Genomic DNA, 15,468 nt, shown 5'->3' with positions numbered 1-15,468 from the left:
AAGCAGAGATCCAGCCACAACTGCAAAAGGTGACGCCTGGTGACTGGGTATACGTCAAGGTGTTCAAAAGAAAGTGGGACCAACCCAGACGTGAAGGTCCTTTTAAGGTTAATCTAGCAACCCCAACCGCCCTTCAAGTGCAAGTAGGCAAAACATGGCTGATTGGTGGCTCAGCTCTCAATATATGCCCCCCAAAAAGTGTGAAGAAGAACTCCAACCTGGTCCCAGTCAACCGGTCCAAGGCATCAGCCCGCAACTGCCAACATCATGGCCAAACCCACAGCCATCTCCTCCACATCGCCAACCACAATGGGACCAGTTTCGGCCTTGGCAGCAGCCCCTGGAGTCACCGGAGCCACCTCCGTCAAGAGCTGAGTCAAATGGGACCTCTGGCAGCCCCACCTCACAGGAGACCCCTGGCAGCCCATGGCCTTCTCCTTGGCCAACCCCATGCAGCCCATCCGATCTGAAGGTCCTCACGGCCCCTCAGCTGCCATTCCCAGTGCTATGTCCAGAGGGTCATCAATGCCTCACCTTACAGGAGGTGGGAGACCTCTCCACAGCAGAATATATCCGTATTCATGATAGCCTCTCACCTGAGAATCAAATTCTCATTCAGGTGATTCGCGGAGGCTTAAGGCACCTCCGCGGAGAGCTGCAGAAGATGAAGAGTGTGCCAACAGCCCGTGCATTACAAGCTATTCTTGGTAAGGTGGAAACCGGCTTTGCCATCTGCTTGGGAAATCCTCAACACCCGCAGAAGTACAGGGCAAAGATGTAAGATGTGTTTTGCCCATCACCGTGATCTCCGGCTGGAGATCACTAGTGCATTTAATATATATAACCTGCTTCCCAGGATTGGACAGTTTCTTCTCTTGAATAGACTGTTTTCATCTCTGGACTCACGCAACAACATATACTCACACTACATATCTTATCATGGGCACAACTCACATTTCATGCAATATGATTATTATTATATTTTACTTGTGTGTGCATTAATATTCCCTCACATGTGTGACGTCTCCATAGTTTCACCGTATAGTTGACAAGTTTATATTTGCATGATTAATTCACCTTGTTAGCTTTGTTTGAAGTGTTTCACCATATAGTTGACAAGTTTATATTTACTTGGTAGAGTTACTAGTTACGTTTGTGTTCTTATTGTTCAGTCCAAGTAACAATGGCAATGTTCTCCTCTATTTTATGGTTAAGTCCTTTATTCCGTTCCTTATTCTTTATCCTGTTCTTTAATCTTCCTAGTTTCTTTTCAACATGCTGCTCAAATTTTAATGCTTTGGATCCTTACATATATTATGAACCAGTGTTTGACATTGCACCAGTTTTGTGATGTAGCCATCACGAAAGGGGGGAAATGTAGTGTCAAATTTTGTGCAATGTGTCCTAACCCATCTGTGTATTCCTCCTGTATATCTGCGTATTCCTCCTGTATTCTTCCAGGAAAAAAAGGCCATTTGTTCTCTTCTTATCTTGTGCCTGTGGCTGCCTTGGGCGCCACTGTGTCTGTTATTGGTGTATAACAAATGAGTTATCTCTCATGCTCTGCTACTTTAATGACACTGTAATGATGAGATATGTAGAGGGATGGTGTCAGTATATGTAGCATTTAATAAAAGAGATAGTCCGTAAAAGTTAAAAAAAAAAAAAAAAAGTAGTCCATAGACACCTAGATACTATTAAAAACCAAGTGTGGCTGATATGAGATAAGAAGAAGACACCTGTAGAGCTCAGGCCTGCAAAACAAGGGAGCAAAAAGATAAGTTTGACTTTACACCAATCAAATAGAGGGGAATGCAGAGGGACATGCCCAGTTACGCCCAGACCTGTCCTTGAACCTGGTCAACAGTCTGCCACTGGTCGTGTCTAAGGTAGGAAGGGCCAAATTTTCGACACAAATAGTGATGTGGCTCGTTCAGGCTGGATGGGTGAACCCCGTCAAGGGCCAGTTGAAGCAGAGTTCAGGTCCAGCTGAGGCCCCACACCTTCTTCTTCTTGCAGTCTTTTAGTCTTCAGTAACAATTCTAAGTTTTTCAGATCTTAGTCAGAGTAAATGCACAGAGTCAATCAAACACAGGATATCAGAGAAGTTGAGTCCAGGATGCTTTATTCCTCCAGCACAGAGGTCAGAAGCATGAGCAGTCCTGCAGGAACAACTGAATTTCACCAAGTGTACATCACCTTTTATACGGCGGCACCTGTTTTGAAGGACAAGTCTGGGCGTGTTATTACATGTTTGGGCATGTCCAATTCCATTTTCATTGATCAAGGTCAGCCAGTTTTTATTGGAGTCAGGAGTTATCACATCTACTTTTGTCTCTTCAAATACACTCCAGGGCTGATTTTTACAGGTGTCTTTTCTCCCCCGCACGAGCTGTAGACGCCACCTGTTAACTGTGCCTTGGCCCTAAGTCGTTATCTAATGGTGTCAGGGAGTTTCCTTGTTCATTTTTTAAAAATTGTCCAAGCTAATCTCATCTCAGTTTTACTCCTGCAAAAACTGTCCAAGGCAATCTCATCTCAATTTTACTCCTACAACCTTTAATAATAGCTCTTTCAATGGTTCGGCAGTGCTAGAGAAAGAGTGATACACAAACAGCAGGTGTCTGTCCTGGCAGGGAGTGATACTCAAACAGCTGGTCTCTTATCAGGTAGACACCCTGCGGAAATTCCCGTAAATCCCCATATTTCAGTGCACACACAGTGAAACAAAGTATAGATAGGTAAAGTATGAACAAGTTTGCAACAAACAACTCAAGACCCTGTCACCACAATAGGATCATCCCAAAAACAAACAAATAAGGGGAAAAAAGGGGCATGATCTATGGGTGTCGGCAGTGGGAGAACTAAAGGAGTGGATCTAGCCATCTAGCCTGTTTGGAGCATTTGATTCTGAGGTGCCCTGGAGTGGTGGGAGGGAGTGGGATTTTATCTTGTATTGTTTTTTTTTCTTCTTTCTTTCATTCTTTGTCCTGGTTTTTATGCTGTTGTTATTTTTATTTTTTATCTGTTGCTTGTTATATTGGTTATTATTGTATGTTGTCTTCTCAAAATGTGAATAATAAAAATTTGATCACAAAAAAAAAAACAGGTTAGCATGTAAAAGTTATTGTCCATAAACAATTTCGTCCATCATAGCTCTTCATAGTTTTACACAAAAGGAACTTCTGCAGTGTTTGTTCAGTAGCAGAAAAGCAGATTAATCCCAAAAGGTATTTGTTTTTATTTATGTCTATGGTATATTTCCTCCACAGTACAGCTGTGCATTTTTTGTACTACAGGAGCAGTGGGATTGTGTTTATTGACACACATTATCCCTTAGATTCAAGTCATCACACACAGTTCCTCAGAAATATGAGCCTTTCTGCTTTGCCACCAGAGACGACTACATCAAAGTGCAGACATGATGATAGTAAGGACCCAGTTGGATGAATGGAAAACACATTCAGTACTGGACATGTGTACCAGCAGCTCCCTCAAGTGGAAGATCTTCAGAAATATTTTTGCCCCATTTTCAAAAATAGTCAAATTTGTTTTTGACATGCAAAGTCAAGTATGAGTGTAGGAACGAATCAATGAAATAAATCACGCTTTGTATAAGAGAACTATTGATTAGATTTGATGTTTGATTATTAGAAAACACCAATTTAAGCAATGAATCCTTTTCATTTACAAAGACAACAATACTCTTTGATGACTTTCATTATCTTTTCAGAAAACTAAGTTAAATCATAAACTGTGGAACAGACTGTGTGACAGACAACAGCTCGTATTATGTAGAAGACAATGCAGCAGAGTGCAGCAGGTTTCTGTGTATCTTTGATATATGGTCTCTTCTCACACCTCTAATGCCTCCATGTGAACAGACTTCCTGCAACAATCTGCAGCTTCCTCACTGACAGTTTCCCCCTAATCTTAGTTATGAGCTGATGAGGTGGAAAAACAGGCAATTTAAAGCTTTCATGCTTCGCTATTTTATGAATGATGCAAACATGCTGATGTTTGAATGGAAGGACTCAGTGTGAATATTCTCCTTTTATATATCTTCAGCTTAAATTAGACATTTTTTCCACTAATGTTTACAAAGTATGTAAATGTAAAGATATTATATTTACAATTTGGGATTTTTTTTTTGTTCAGTTACAAGCATCTTCGAACTCTGTCAGTGTTGTTTATAGCTCATTTCTAACCTGCAGGACCCGAGCTGACAGATAACACAACTATGACTTCATACTCTAATAATACTGTTTATATTATTCATGTGACTCACCTGAGACACAGTAAAGACACATAACCAGCCTCTTCAAATGAGAAAAACAGTAGATTTGCTGTACACTAAAAAGTTTATTCCAAAGTTTTTAGTTTCTGAAAGGGTCTCTTTTTTTAGGGTTACTTAACTTTACCCACCTACAATATTATAGAAAAATAACAATAGTTTTTTATATGCTTTTTGGTCATGCTAAATGTAAATCTTCCACTGTGTCAGTGCCTTGTGTGTTCTCTGCCAACTTGTCCCTCAGTCTCTTTCAATGGAGCGTTCAGTCAGGTCCTCTGTTTGCACTGAAACAAACATTACAAAGGTTAAGTGGTCAAACACACTCAGAGATGGTGCAGTTGGACATTTATATGTCTATCAGGATGTTATACAGTTTGCCTGAACTCAGCTTGAAATTACCTATAAATAGTCTGCTATGCATCTCTTAGGGTGGCAACTTCTACAAAGCTTAACATGAACATAGGTCTATTCTTCACTGAAACTATCTTGGAAAAACAAAAAGCAAAACACAAAGCATTGTATGACCTGTATGTCTACATGGCTGGACTCCTGCTGCTATCACCTGCTTCTCTGCATGATTTTGGACTTCCTCTTCACCAGCTGGAAAACCATCAGGTTGGAAAACTTCTCTGGATAAGAGCATCTTCTCTGCAGCTGAGATATATTCTGACTTTTTTATATAAGACTGCAAAATGAGGTTGGACCAGTTAAACCTAAAGAGAAAGGACGAAAAGGTTAGAAGATGGGCCACCATCTAACAGTGAAAACACAAAGCTGAAATATAATTTCACTGATCCTGAGATAAATAATCTGCAGTTTCTTTGCATTTTTCCCACACAACTATAATCTCATCTAGAAATACAATATCTACAGAGTTATTTCTGAAGATTTGTGCTTACATTTTCACATTCTTGACACTGCACACAAAACATGAAACATAAAGGTGTTAGCATACCATTACGCCCTCTGACAATGTTCCATCCAAACTTCTTCTTCCTACTCTTCATATTGAAATGTTCATTGTAATATTCATACATGTTGCATTGTTTATTCATCTGACAGCTAAATGAATGTGTGTTCCACCTGTGAGACTCAGAAACTGACATAATCAGAGCACGTTAAAACTGTGCACTCCTGACCTCTAGTGGCTGGAGTCAGTGTGACATGCTCTCACATTACACACCTTCTAATGCACGTTTGAACTTATACATCAGTTAATAAATGTACGTTATAATTTTAAACATTAATTTAAAGGAAATGGGAAATTTACCAAACAAAAAATTCTTTAGATAAACTAAAAATTAGGTCAGAAAAAACTAAAAAATCATCCAAAAAAATAACATTTTACTTTTGATTGGTATTTTGTGTTGTGTATGTTCTGTCATTATACTGACATATGAACTGTGGGCAGAACATGTTGGGATGGAATATTGTCTGTAGACCCTCCTAAAGCCTTTTACCTCTGTCATGGAAGTTATGCCAATTTGGTCTCAACTGACAGAATTATTACATTTAGAAATGTTTTAAATGGTTGAAATACTTAGATAAATACTTTGGGACTTATGTACTAAGATGCACTAAACCTATATACATAGTAAGGTGAATTAGTTTTTTTTTTTGACTTTAGAAGAAAATCAAAGTTTGAAGGAAGGAGTTGGAAAAAGAGTCAGGGTGAATACTTCCCATGATTTTTTTTTATTAAGCGTTATTAAATACAATTAAGAGTTAAAATGTATCTTACACACAAAACAGACTAGAAACTTATCTAAATAGTAAAAAGAGTAAAAAGTCTAAACTTACTACTACATCTATACTAACATGCAATAAACATGTATACTTTTTTTTAGGAAAGTGTAGAAGAAAATGAAAGTTGGAAAGAAGGAGTTGGAAAAAAGACTTACCAATACTTTTTTCTCTTTTAAAAGGTTTTAAAGAAAGTGCTATTAAATACTATTGAGAGTTCAAACTTATCTAAATACTACAAAGTTAAACTTATCTTACACACTAAAGAGAGCAGAAACAAATCTATATACTAAAAAGAGTAAAAACTTGTCTAAATACTAAAAAGAGTTGAAACTTTCTACATCTGTTTACTAAGATGCAATTTTTTTTTTAGGAAAGTGTAGAGGAAAATAAAACTTTGAAGGAAGGAGTAGGGAAAAAACCTACCATTACTTTTAAATACTAAAAGAGTTAGAACTTATCTAAATACTGAAGAGAGTAAAAATTTATCTCTGTGTGTGTGTGTGTGTGTGTGTGTGTGTGTGTGTGTGTGTGTGTGCGCGTGGGGGGGGGGGGGGGGGGGGTGGGGGGGGGTACTCTCTGGCCTGTCTCTTGCTGGAGGCTCACATCTCTGGGTTGTATGGAGAGTCAGATATCCAGAACATGAAAAACTTCAGTGCATCAAAAGCAGAGGGACGGTGAGCACCAGGCTGGGGGACGGGCCAGAGGGACAAGTGCATGACGTCATCCTGCTGAACGTGGGCCACAGGCTGTGGGAGGACTCTGGGCTGGATCATTTTACAGAGACAGAGAGCGGAGGAGAAGGAAGGTCAGACTGGATCAGCTACACCCTTTAGACTGCTGCAGCAAAGTGGGACAAATGTGTGTGGTGACCACTGAGCCAGGATAAAATGCTTCTGACCAACACAAAGACAGGAGGCAGGTGAAAACCAACACTTATCTATACATTTAGAGCACTGACCTCCTGCTGGACACTGTCCAGTATGGCCTCAACAAAATAAATTTCATCTCCAACAATCCAGTGAATCTTCTAAGGTTGGTGGTAAAGTAATGTAGTATTTGGAACACACACTGGCTGAGTAACAAAAATATAAACACCACACAAGGGTTAATTGAAGGAACTATGACAATGTGTGTCCTCTGTCCTACACTGACACTGATGCAGTCCTCATCTACTTTGACATCAGCAGACACGAGACATGAGGCAACGCTCTCAAGAAGGTGGGTGTTAGGAAGCAGTGACGTGTTGGCCGGCTCCTGCTTGGGAGCCGGAGATGCCAGGATTTGTTTTTGTACTTAAAATGTATTTTTTGTATCTGTTCCATGTTGAGTATAATAAGCCATATAAATTATAAACTTTTGATATAATGTATGTTTTGTACATTAGTAATTAATTTTACACATAATTTTACATTATTATAGTAATAAATTTATTTAAGCAGCAAAAAAAAACTTGGAGGGGAAAGAGTCGACTCAGCTGCAGCTCCAGCTCTCTTAAAAGGGTCAGTGGTGCCACAGCTGGACACATCCCCCACACGTTTGAAAAGCTTGTTACGCCCCTGCGGAATTCCCATCACTGTATCCCACAGTTGCTGAAAGTTTACTTTCACTTTCACTGACGTTTGTGGCGCAGATGATTTTCTCTGTCTGAAGGTAAATGTCCGCGGTTTTAATGTTTTTCTCGTCAACACTTCCTGTAGTTACCTGAATTATCTGATGGTCGAGTTTTTAGTGTTTTATTGTGTGTGTGTTTTTTATACTGCGTTGTGGTGTTTAGTTGTGTAGACTCTGAGTTGTCACTGTAAAGTCGGGATGAGGCAGGAGGAGGACCGTTATTCAGACATGGCGGCGCGCAGAGACGCAGAGGTTTCTGTCTCTTTATTCATTATCCTCCGTGTTGTGTGGATATTCACAGTAGAAGCGGTGGAGTCAGAGTAGAAGAAGAGTGAGCTGATGGTCAGTAGCTGAACACGGAGCCTTTGTTAGTCTGTGGCTCCACTTACTGCTGACTGAAGGCAGCTTTTCCTGCCTGAATCAGCCTGTGGAGGAGGCGGACCTGAGCCGCTGCTCTCCCGCAGTCTGAGCCGCTAAATGCGGTCTGAGCTCGGCCGGACAGCGGCTGGAGAACAGCTCTGACTTTCTCTGTCATTAGATGAACTCTACGGGACTGAGCTCAGAGGGACTGACAGGGTTTTTCAGCCTCTATGTGATTTTCAGAGAGACAGTTAACACTCCATCCACAGAGTCAGAGGCCTCCTGGTCCTATCAGGACAAACTCTACCTGATGAATTAGATGATAAAGACCCAAATCCATAAATACTCTCACAATAAAGCATCTCAGCAGCTCTGATAGGTGATTATATCTCTGTGGCTGGTCACAGTACAAACAGAAAAACTGTCTGTCAGGACATATTTGCTGTTTTTATTGATGTCTGTCTGTGTCTCTGCTGTTTGGTTTGGTTTTGGTTTGTTGTTGCTGCTTCATATAGTTCAGACTTTACTATTAGAAAAGGCAGGAAAGTGCCAGGGGTCCCAACTAAAAGGGCCCCTGGAATAATATTAAGGAGAAATGAACTGAGTCTCAGTTGTTTTGTGTGGAATAATCACCTGCAGCTTGTTTCATCAAGTCATTTTCTACAGAAACACTGCAGACAAACAGATTGTCAGATAAAATCAGTGGATCTCAGTCCATCTGTGTGTCTGGAAATGGTCGTCTCTGAATCGTGTGTGAAAGATATGAAAGAGGAATGAAGAGCCAATCCAGAGGAGGAGCAGCTGATATTTCTACAGGTCAAATGATGGAGACATCTAAAAACTTCTACCAGTATGTCTCCTGTCCAACCAGGCGGAAAAAGACACTGGACCTGTGCTATGGATCGATACAGGATACAATAAATCTCTTTCTGTCCCTCCTTTGGGCTCCTCTGATCACAGCTGTGTGCATTTGCTGCCCACATATAAAACTGTTTTAAAGAGGGAGAAGAAAAAGATCAGGGACATAAAGGTCTGTACAGATGAGTCAGTGCTCTGCCTCCAGGGATGTTTTAACTGCATGGACTGGAATGCTTTCACACAGTCCTGTGGGATGATTTGGACTCATTGGTGGACATAACATGCTCATATATGGTCTTTTGCAGGGACATGATCATTCCCTGTAAGCCTGTTAAAATATTTCCTAAAAACAAAACATGATTTACCAAATCAGTCAAAGCAGGATTACAAACCAGAGCTGGAAAACAAGATGGCAGCAAACAAACTTGGTTCAGTCTGGGAAAGCATGGAAACTACTGCAGGCCTTCAGAGCACAGAGCTCAGTACTGGTGTCTTTTTAGATGGTTGGAACTCAGACACAGAGCTGGATAATGCTCTGAATTATTAACATGTCCCTAAGCTCTGGAAAGATGCTGTGGTTGCTGTCCCAAAACACTGAATGATGTTAGAGCAGTCGCCCTGACTTTAATTTGAATGAAAACTTTTGAGAAACTGGTCAGATCTGAGGTCCTGAAGCAAACTGAACATGCACTGGATCCTCTGCAGTTTGTATACAGGCCTCACAGAAGAGTGGAGGATGCTACAGTGACTCTGCTCAACATGCTTCTTAAACATCTGGATTTTAATGGGACACACGCCAGGCTTTTATTTGTGGCGGTTTTACATTGAATTACACTCTGGGCGGGACATTCTCTGTCATACCTTGTGATATTATGTCAAGTTATGCCTTTGTCTCGTGTCTATGTTGTCTCGTGGTTTCCTGTTTTATTTTGAAATCATTGTCCTTGTGTTTCTTGTCTCATTTTACTACCTGCCTTTGTCTGGTTTCCCGCCTTTGTGATTGTCTTCCCTGCCCTAATTGTTTCCACCTGTTTCCCCTTACCTGTTGTGTATATATAGTCTGCTTCTCCCCCTGTTCCGTGCCAGTTTGTCTTGTCTTTTGTCGAGTGAACCAGCGCCTATTCCTTGTGATTAATCTCCGTGTCAGGTTTTTGTGTTCTTTTGTACTGTAGTCATTCTTATTATTGCCTTGTTGCCTTGCCTTTGATTTGAGTTTGTTGTTTTTTCCTCCACAGAGTGATTTTGACTTTCCTCGTAAGAGTGATTTTGTGTTCCTTTTTGATACTTTATTTCCTTGCATTTTTCGGGTGATTATCATTTGTTACTTTGTTAAATAAAGACGTTTATTTAAGGCCCCCCCCCCGCCATCCCCTTCTTGTCTGTTCCATTTGGGAGAGACCCAGAGGTGAACTGTCCCCTGCGCCCCCCTCCTCTTTCCCCTCCTCACACAGCTTCTGAGCACGGCACCTTCTCAGCAAGCGGGGGCGCCTGCAGCTGCAGAGGGCGGCAATTTGCCAATTCCTCACACAGTAATATGATAGATAATAGAAAACCGCTTAGCGGCGCATATATATATATATTTTTTTTTTTTTCACGTGGTTGTGCCGCTCCCTATGTGATGTTGCCCTGGGCGGTTGCTGATTCTCCTGTGCCAAAAAACGCCACTGATTGAAAGGCTCCTACAACAGTTTGATTTAAATAATAATCTGGTGGGTTGGATTCTGGATGTTTTAACCAACAGGACACAGAGAGTGAGGGTCAACAGTACATTGTCTGACCAAAGGTGTTCTTCCACTGTTTCTCCTCAAGGTTGTGTGTTGTCACCACTATTGTTCATTTTATACACAAACATGTGTGAGAGCAGACATGACAGCAGAAGCATCATAAAGTGCTGATGACGCAGTTATTGTTAGTCTCCTCCAGGACGGTGAGAGCAGCCATGGACCAGTCATTGATGATTTAGTTCAGTGGTGTGAGGAATCCTACCTGCAGCTAAATGCTACAACAACCAAAGATATGCTCATTGATTTTAGGAGGAAACCCCACAGGCACCAAGTCACTGTAATTAAAGGTCAGATCATTGAGTATGTGCAGTCTTACAAATATCTTGGGACTATCATTGACAGCAAATTGAGTTTCGAAGAAAATTGTGAAGTGGTTTGTAAAAAGGCTCAGAAATGTTTATACTGTTTAAGGAAACTTGCACATTTTCACATTGAACCATAATGAGCATGTTTTCTCCATTTTATCATTTTATCATTTTCTTTAGTGTCATGGTTCAGTCAGACAACTTTAAAACAGAGGAAGTCCTCAGACCAAATAGTTAAGTGTCTAAGTCTAGTCGTCTGCTTAGTGAGTCCCAGCCAAGCCCAGCGTCCCTGTACAGCAGACAGGTACAGAGGACAGCTACCTCCATTTTAAATGATGACTCCACCCTTTGCACTGCCACTTTCTGCTTCTTCCCTCCGGGCGCAGGTTTATCCATTACACATACATTGCACATACTTACTTATTTATGGATTTATTACATATTTATTTATTGTGTGGGTTTTAATTTTTTTTATTGGGTTTAAACTTCTCTCTCTTTTTCAACTTCTTTTAAAGTAAAGGTTTTTATTATTTTACATTTTACCAGAGTTATTCTTTATTGACCCTTCTCTCTCTTTGATGTCCTGATTGGTGGAGCCATGAGCACTTTTACTTTTATCATCATGTTTATATTCAGCTGTGTTGGTTTTGCATTACATTTCTTTGTGTTTTGTGTATATGTGTCAAAAGGACGTCATCATCTGATCATGTGACTGCAAAACAAATCTACCTACAGGTACAAATAAAGGAACCTGAACCTGAGGATGATTTCAGTTGATGTGCAGATGAATGATTTGTGTTTTCTCTCCAGATGAAGGTAGAAAGTGTGTGTGAGCTGATGTGGATGTGAATTCAGCATCATGAATCAGTGTGAGGACAGAGAGGAGGGAGCCCCTCCCCCTAAAAGCAGTCTGTGTGGGGACCATGAGATCCAGACCAAAGCTCAGAGGTGAGATGAGGATCTCTAACTGTCCATGACTCTTCTCCATGTCAGAGCTCAACACTCACATCACTGCACCATCATTATTCACACTCAAAGCTCTGTGTGTGTTGTGTTGAAGGCCAGAGCAGCAGCACACACCAGACTCTGCTGGACCTAGACCTGAACATGGACCTGAGCCCAGCTGTGTGTCCCTGAAGAGTGACAGGTCAAAGGGTCACCCCATGAATTTCAAAGGACAGCCTCCCTCTGCTGCAAAGAAGTGAGCTGCAACTGACTACATGTTTTCTTCTTTACTATGAGAACACTGTATGAATAATAGATATGTTGTCCCTGTCCCCATGTCCGTGATGGTCTTAATTTCTGTGTCCACCAGGATCCATCAGAGACAAGACATCCCTGTACCTGAGCCCAGCTGTGTGTCCATGAAGAGTGACCGGTCAAAGGATCACCTCATTAATTTCAAAGGACAGCCTCCCTCTGCTGCAAAGAAGTGAGCTGCAGTTGAGTTTAAAATGTATCAGACAGCTGTCCTGTATAACTGGTCTTCTATGAAAGATGAAGTGATTGTGTTTTGTCTCCAGGCTTCATGAATGACACAGTATATGAACATGATCAGGCTGAAACACAGGCTTTAGTGGCAAAGTTGATGTTTCTCTTTTCAAGAAAAACACTTCTTCTGTTCTTATATGTGTCATTTAGATCAGAACTAAAACTCCCTGTAACTCAGCACCTATCCAGTTCCAGTGTTTGCGTTAGTGTCCTGTAGCAGAGGTGAGACCTCTGTCAAACCCAGTGTGAGTCCTTAAAACTCATCATTTAAAAGGTGGACTTGTTGTGATGACTCTAGGTCATGAGGTACAGAACTGATAGCTTGTTTCCTCTCATTGAGAATGCCACAGCACAGTAGTGTTTGCTTTAATCAGGACAGTCACCACTGAACATAAAAGCAGTTGTTGTTTGTGTACAAAGCATAAAACGCTCACAGATGCTGCAAACATAATGTGAGCTAATTCTTCATGATTCCTCCACAGAGTGGACCAGGAGAGCTCAGAGGTTCCCAGTGCTCCGTCTGCCCAGCAGCATCAAACACACCTGGACTCCATATTTATGGTCTGTACATGGACAACAACTACTTTGACATCTGTTGTGTTGACAATAATCTCCATGCTGCACTTTTTAGAGCAGTGGATTGTCAGTGTGTCCAACATGGATCTGATGTTTGGCTCCATGGTTTTACTTTGATTGTGTCATTCATATAGTTTTCTGTTCCAGCTGCTGGAGGAGAACATTGTCACTTTTATGAAGAAGGAGCTGAAGAAGATCCAGAAGGTTGTGAGTCCAGATTACCCACAATGCTCAGAGAGTCAGAGGGAGGATGAGGAGGTGTTGGACGCTGAGGATGAAGAGCAGAGGAGGAGCAGCAGAGAGGCTTTTGTGAAGATCACAGTAAACGCCCTGAGGAGAATGAAGCAGGAGGAGCTGGCTGACTGTCTGCACAGCAGTAAGAGGATTTCTCTAAAGATTCAACATGATGGACAAATGGGACATTTACTATCGTCTCAAGACATGAAGGGAAATATGTTCATGTGTGTTCTTTAGGGGGATGAACATGTCATGTTTTCTTTATGAATCAGTCATTGATGTTGATTCTTGTTTGTTCATTCAGGACATGATGCTGCAGTTTGTCAACATAAACTTAAATCTACTCTGAAGAAGAAGTTCCAGTGTGTGTTTGAGGGGATCTCTAAAGCAGGAAACCCAACCCTTCTGAATCAGATCTACACAGAGCTCTACATCACAGAGGGAGGGACTGGAGAGGTCAATGAGGAACATGAGGTCAGACAGATTGAAACAGCATCCAGGAAACCAGCCAGACCAGAAACAAGCATCAGACAAGAAGACATCTTTAAAGCCTCACCTGGAAGAGATGGACCAATCAGAACAGTGGTGACAAAGGGAGTGGCTGGCATTGGGAAAACAGTCTTAACACAGAAGTTGACTCTGGACTGGGCTGAAGACAAAGCCAACCAGGACATACACTTCACATTTCCATTCACGTTCAGAGAGCTGAATGTGCTGAAAGAGAAAAAGTTCAGCTTGGTGGAACTTGTTCATCACTTCTTTACTGAAACCAAAGAAGCAGGACTCTGCAGGTTTGAAGAGGTCCAGGTTCTGTTCATCTTTGACGGTCTGGATGAGTGTCGACTTCCTCTGGACTTCCACAACACTGAGATCCTGACTGATGTTACAGAGTCCACCTCAGTGGATGTGCTGCTGACAAACCTCATCAGGGGGAAACTGCTTCCCTCTGCTCATCTCTGGATAACCACACGACCTGCAGCAGCCAATCAGATCCCTCCTGAGTGTGTTGACATGGTGACAGAGGTCAGAGGGTTCACTGACCAACAGAAGGAGGAGTACTTCAGGAAGAGGTTCAGAGATGAGGAGCAGGTCAGAAGGATCATCTCCCACATCAAGACTTCACGAAGCCTCCACATCATGTGCCACATCCCGGTCTTCTGCTGGATCACTGCTACAGTTCTGGAGGATGTGTTGAAAACCAGAGAGGGAGTAGGGCTGCCCAAGACCCTGACTGAGATGTACATCCACTTCCTGGTGGTTCAGTCCAAACTGAAGAATGTTAAGTATGATGGAAGAGCTGAGACAGATCCACACTGGAGTCCAGGGACCAGGAAGATGATTGGGTCTCTGGGAAAACTGGCTTTTGAGCAGCTGCAGAAAGGAAACCTGATCTTCTATGAATCAGACCTGACAGAGTGTGGCATCGATATCAGAGCAGCCTCAGTGTACTCAGGAGTGTTCACACAGGTCTTTAAAGAGGAGAGAGGACTGTACCAGGACAAGGTGTTCTGCTTCGTCCATCTGAGTCTTCAGGAGTTTCTGGCTGCTCTTTATGTCCATCAGACCTTCATCAACTCTGGAGTCAATCTGCTGTTAAAAAAGAAATCATCTTCTCAAAGACTCAAAATAACAGGTAAATTTGCAGCCTTCTACCAGAGGGCTGTGGACAAGGCTTTACAGAGTCCAAATGGACACCTGGACTTGTTCCTCCGCTTCCTCCTGGGTCTTTCACTGCAGATCAGTCAGAGTCTCCTACGAGGTCTGCTGACACAGACAGGAAGTGACTCACAGACCAATCAGGAAACAGTCCAGTACATCAAGAAGAAGATTGAAGAGACTCCCTCTGCAGAGCAAAGCATCAACCTGTTCCACTGTCTGAATGAACTGAATGATCATTCTCTAGTGGAGCAGATCCAACAGTCCCTGAGTTCAGGACGTCTCTCCACAGATGAACTGTCTCCTGCTCAATGGTCAGCTCTGGTCTTCATCTTACTGTCATCAGAGAAAGATCTGGACGTGTTTGACCTGAAGAAATACTCTGCTTCAGAGGAGGCTCTTCTGAAGCTGCTGCCAGTTGTCAAAGCCTCTAACAAAGCTCTGTAAGTGTATAAATAGTTGGATTTATTCATCATTATATAAAGACTCTGCTATTTTATTCAGCAGGAAGGAAAATAAATTCCTCTCTTCTTTAATTCCTGATCATCAT

The 15,468-nt window shown here is 41.8% G+C and overlaps 1 protein-coding gene across 1 annotated transcript; it reads left to right on the top strand.

Annotated features, from left to right (window-relative positions):
- Positions 1–13,595: 13,595 nt before the first annotated feature.
- Positions 13,596–15,365, top strand: LOC121191855 (protein NLRC3-like; the record flags this gene model as incomplete). The annotated part of the gene is made up of 1 exon (XM_041053308.1): positions 13,596–15,365. A coding segment is annotated over one exon (1,770 nt), but the record flags the coding sequence as incomplete, so codon positions are not given.
- Positions 15,366–15,468: the final 103 nt, after the last annotated feature.

Source organism: Toxotes jaculatrix, chromosome 13, assembly GCF_017976425.1.
Source record: "Toxotes jaculatrix isolate fToxJac2 chromosome 13, fToxJac2.pri, whole genome shotgun sequence".
Lineage (NCBI taxonomy): Eukaryota > Metazoa > Chordata > Actinopteri > Toxotidae > Toxotes > Toxotes jaculatrix.
The sequence above is the reverse complement of the archived record's forward strand: the minus strand, read 5'-3'. Positions and strand labels throughout refer to the sequence as shown.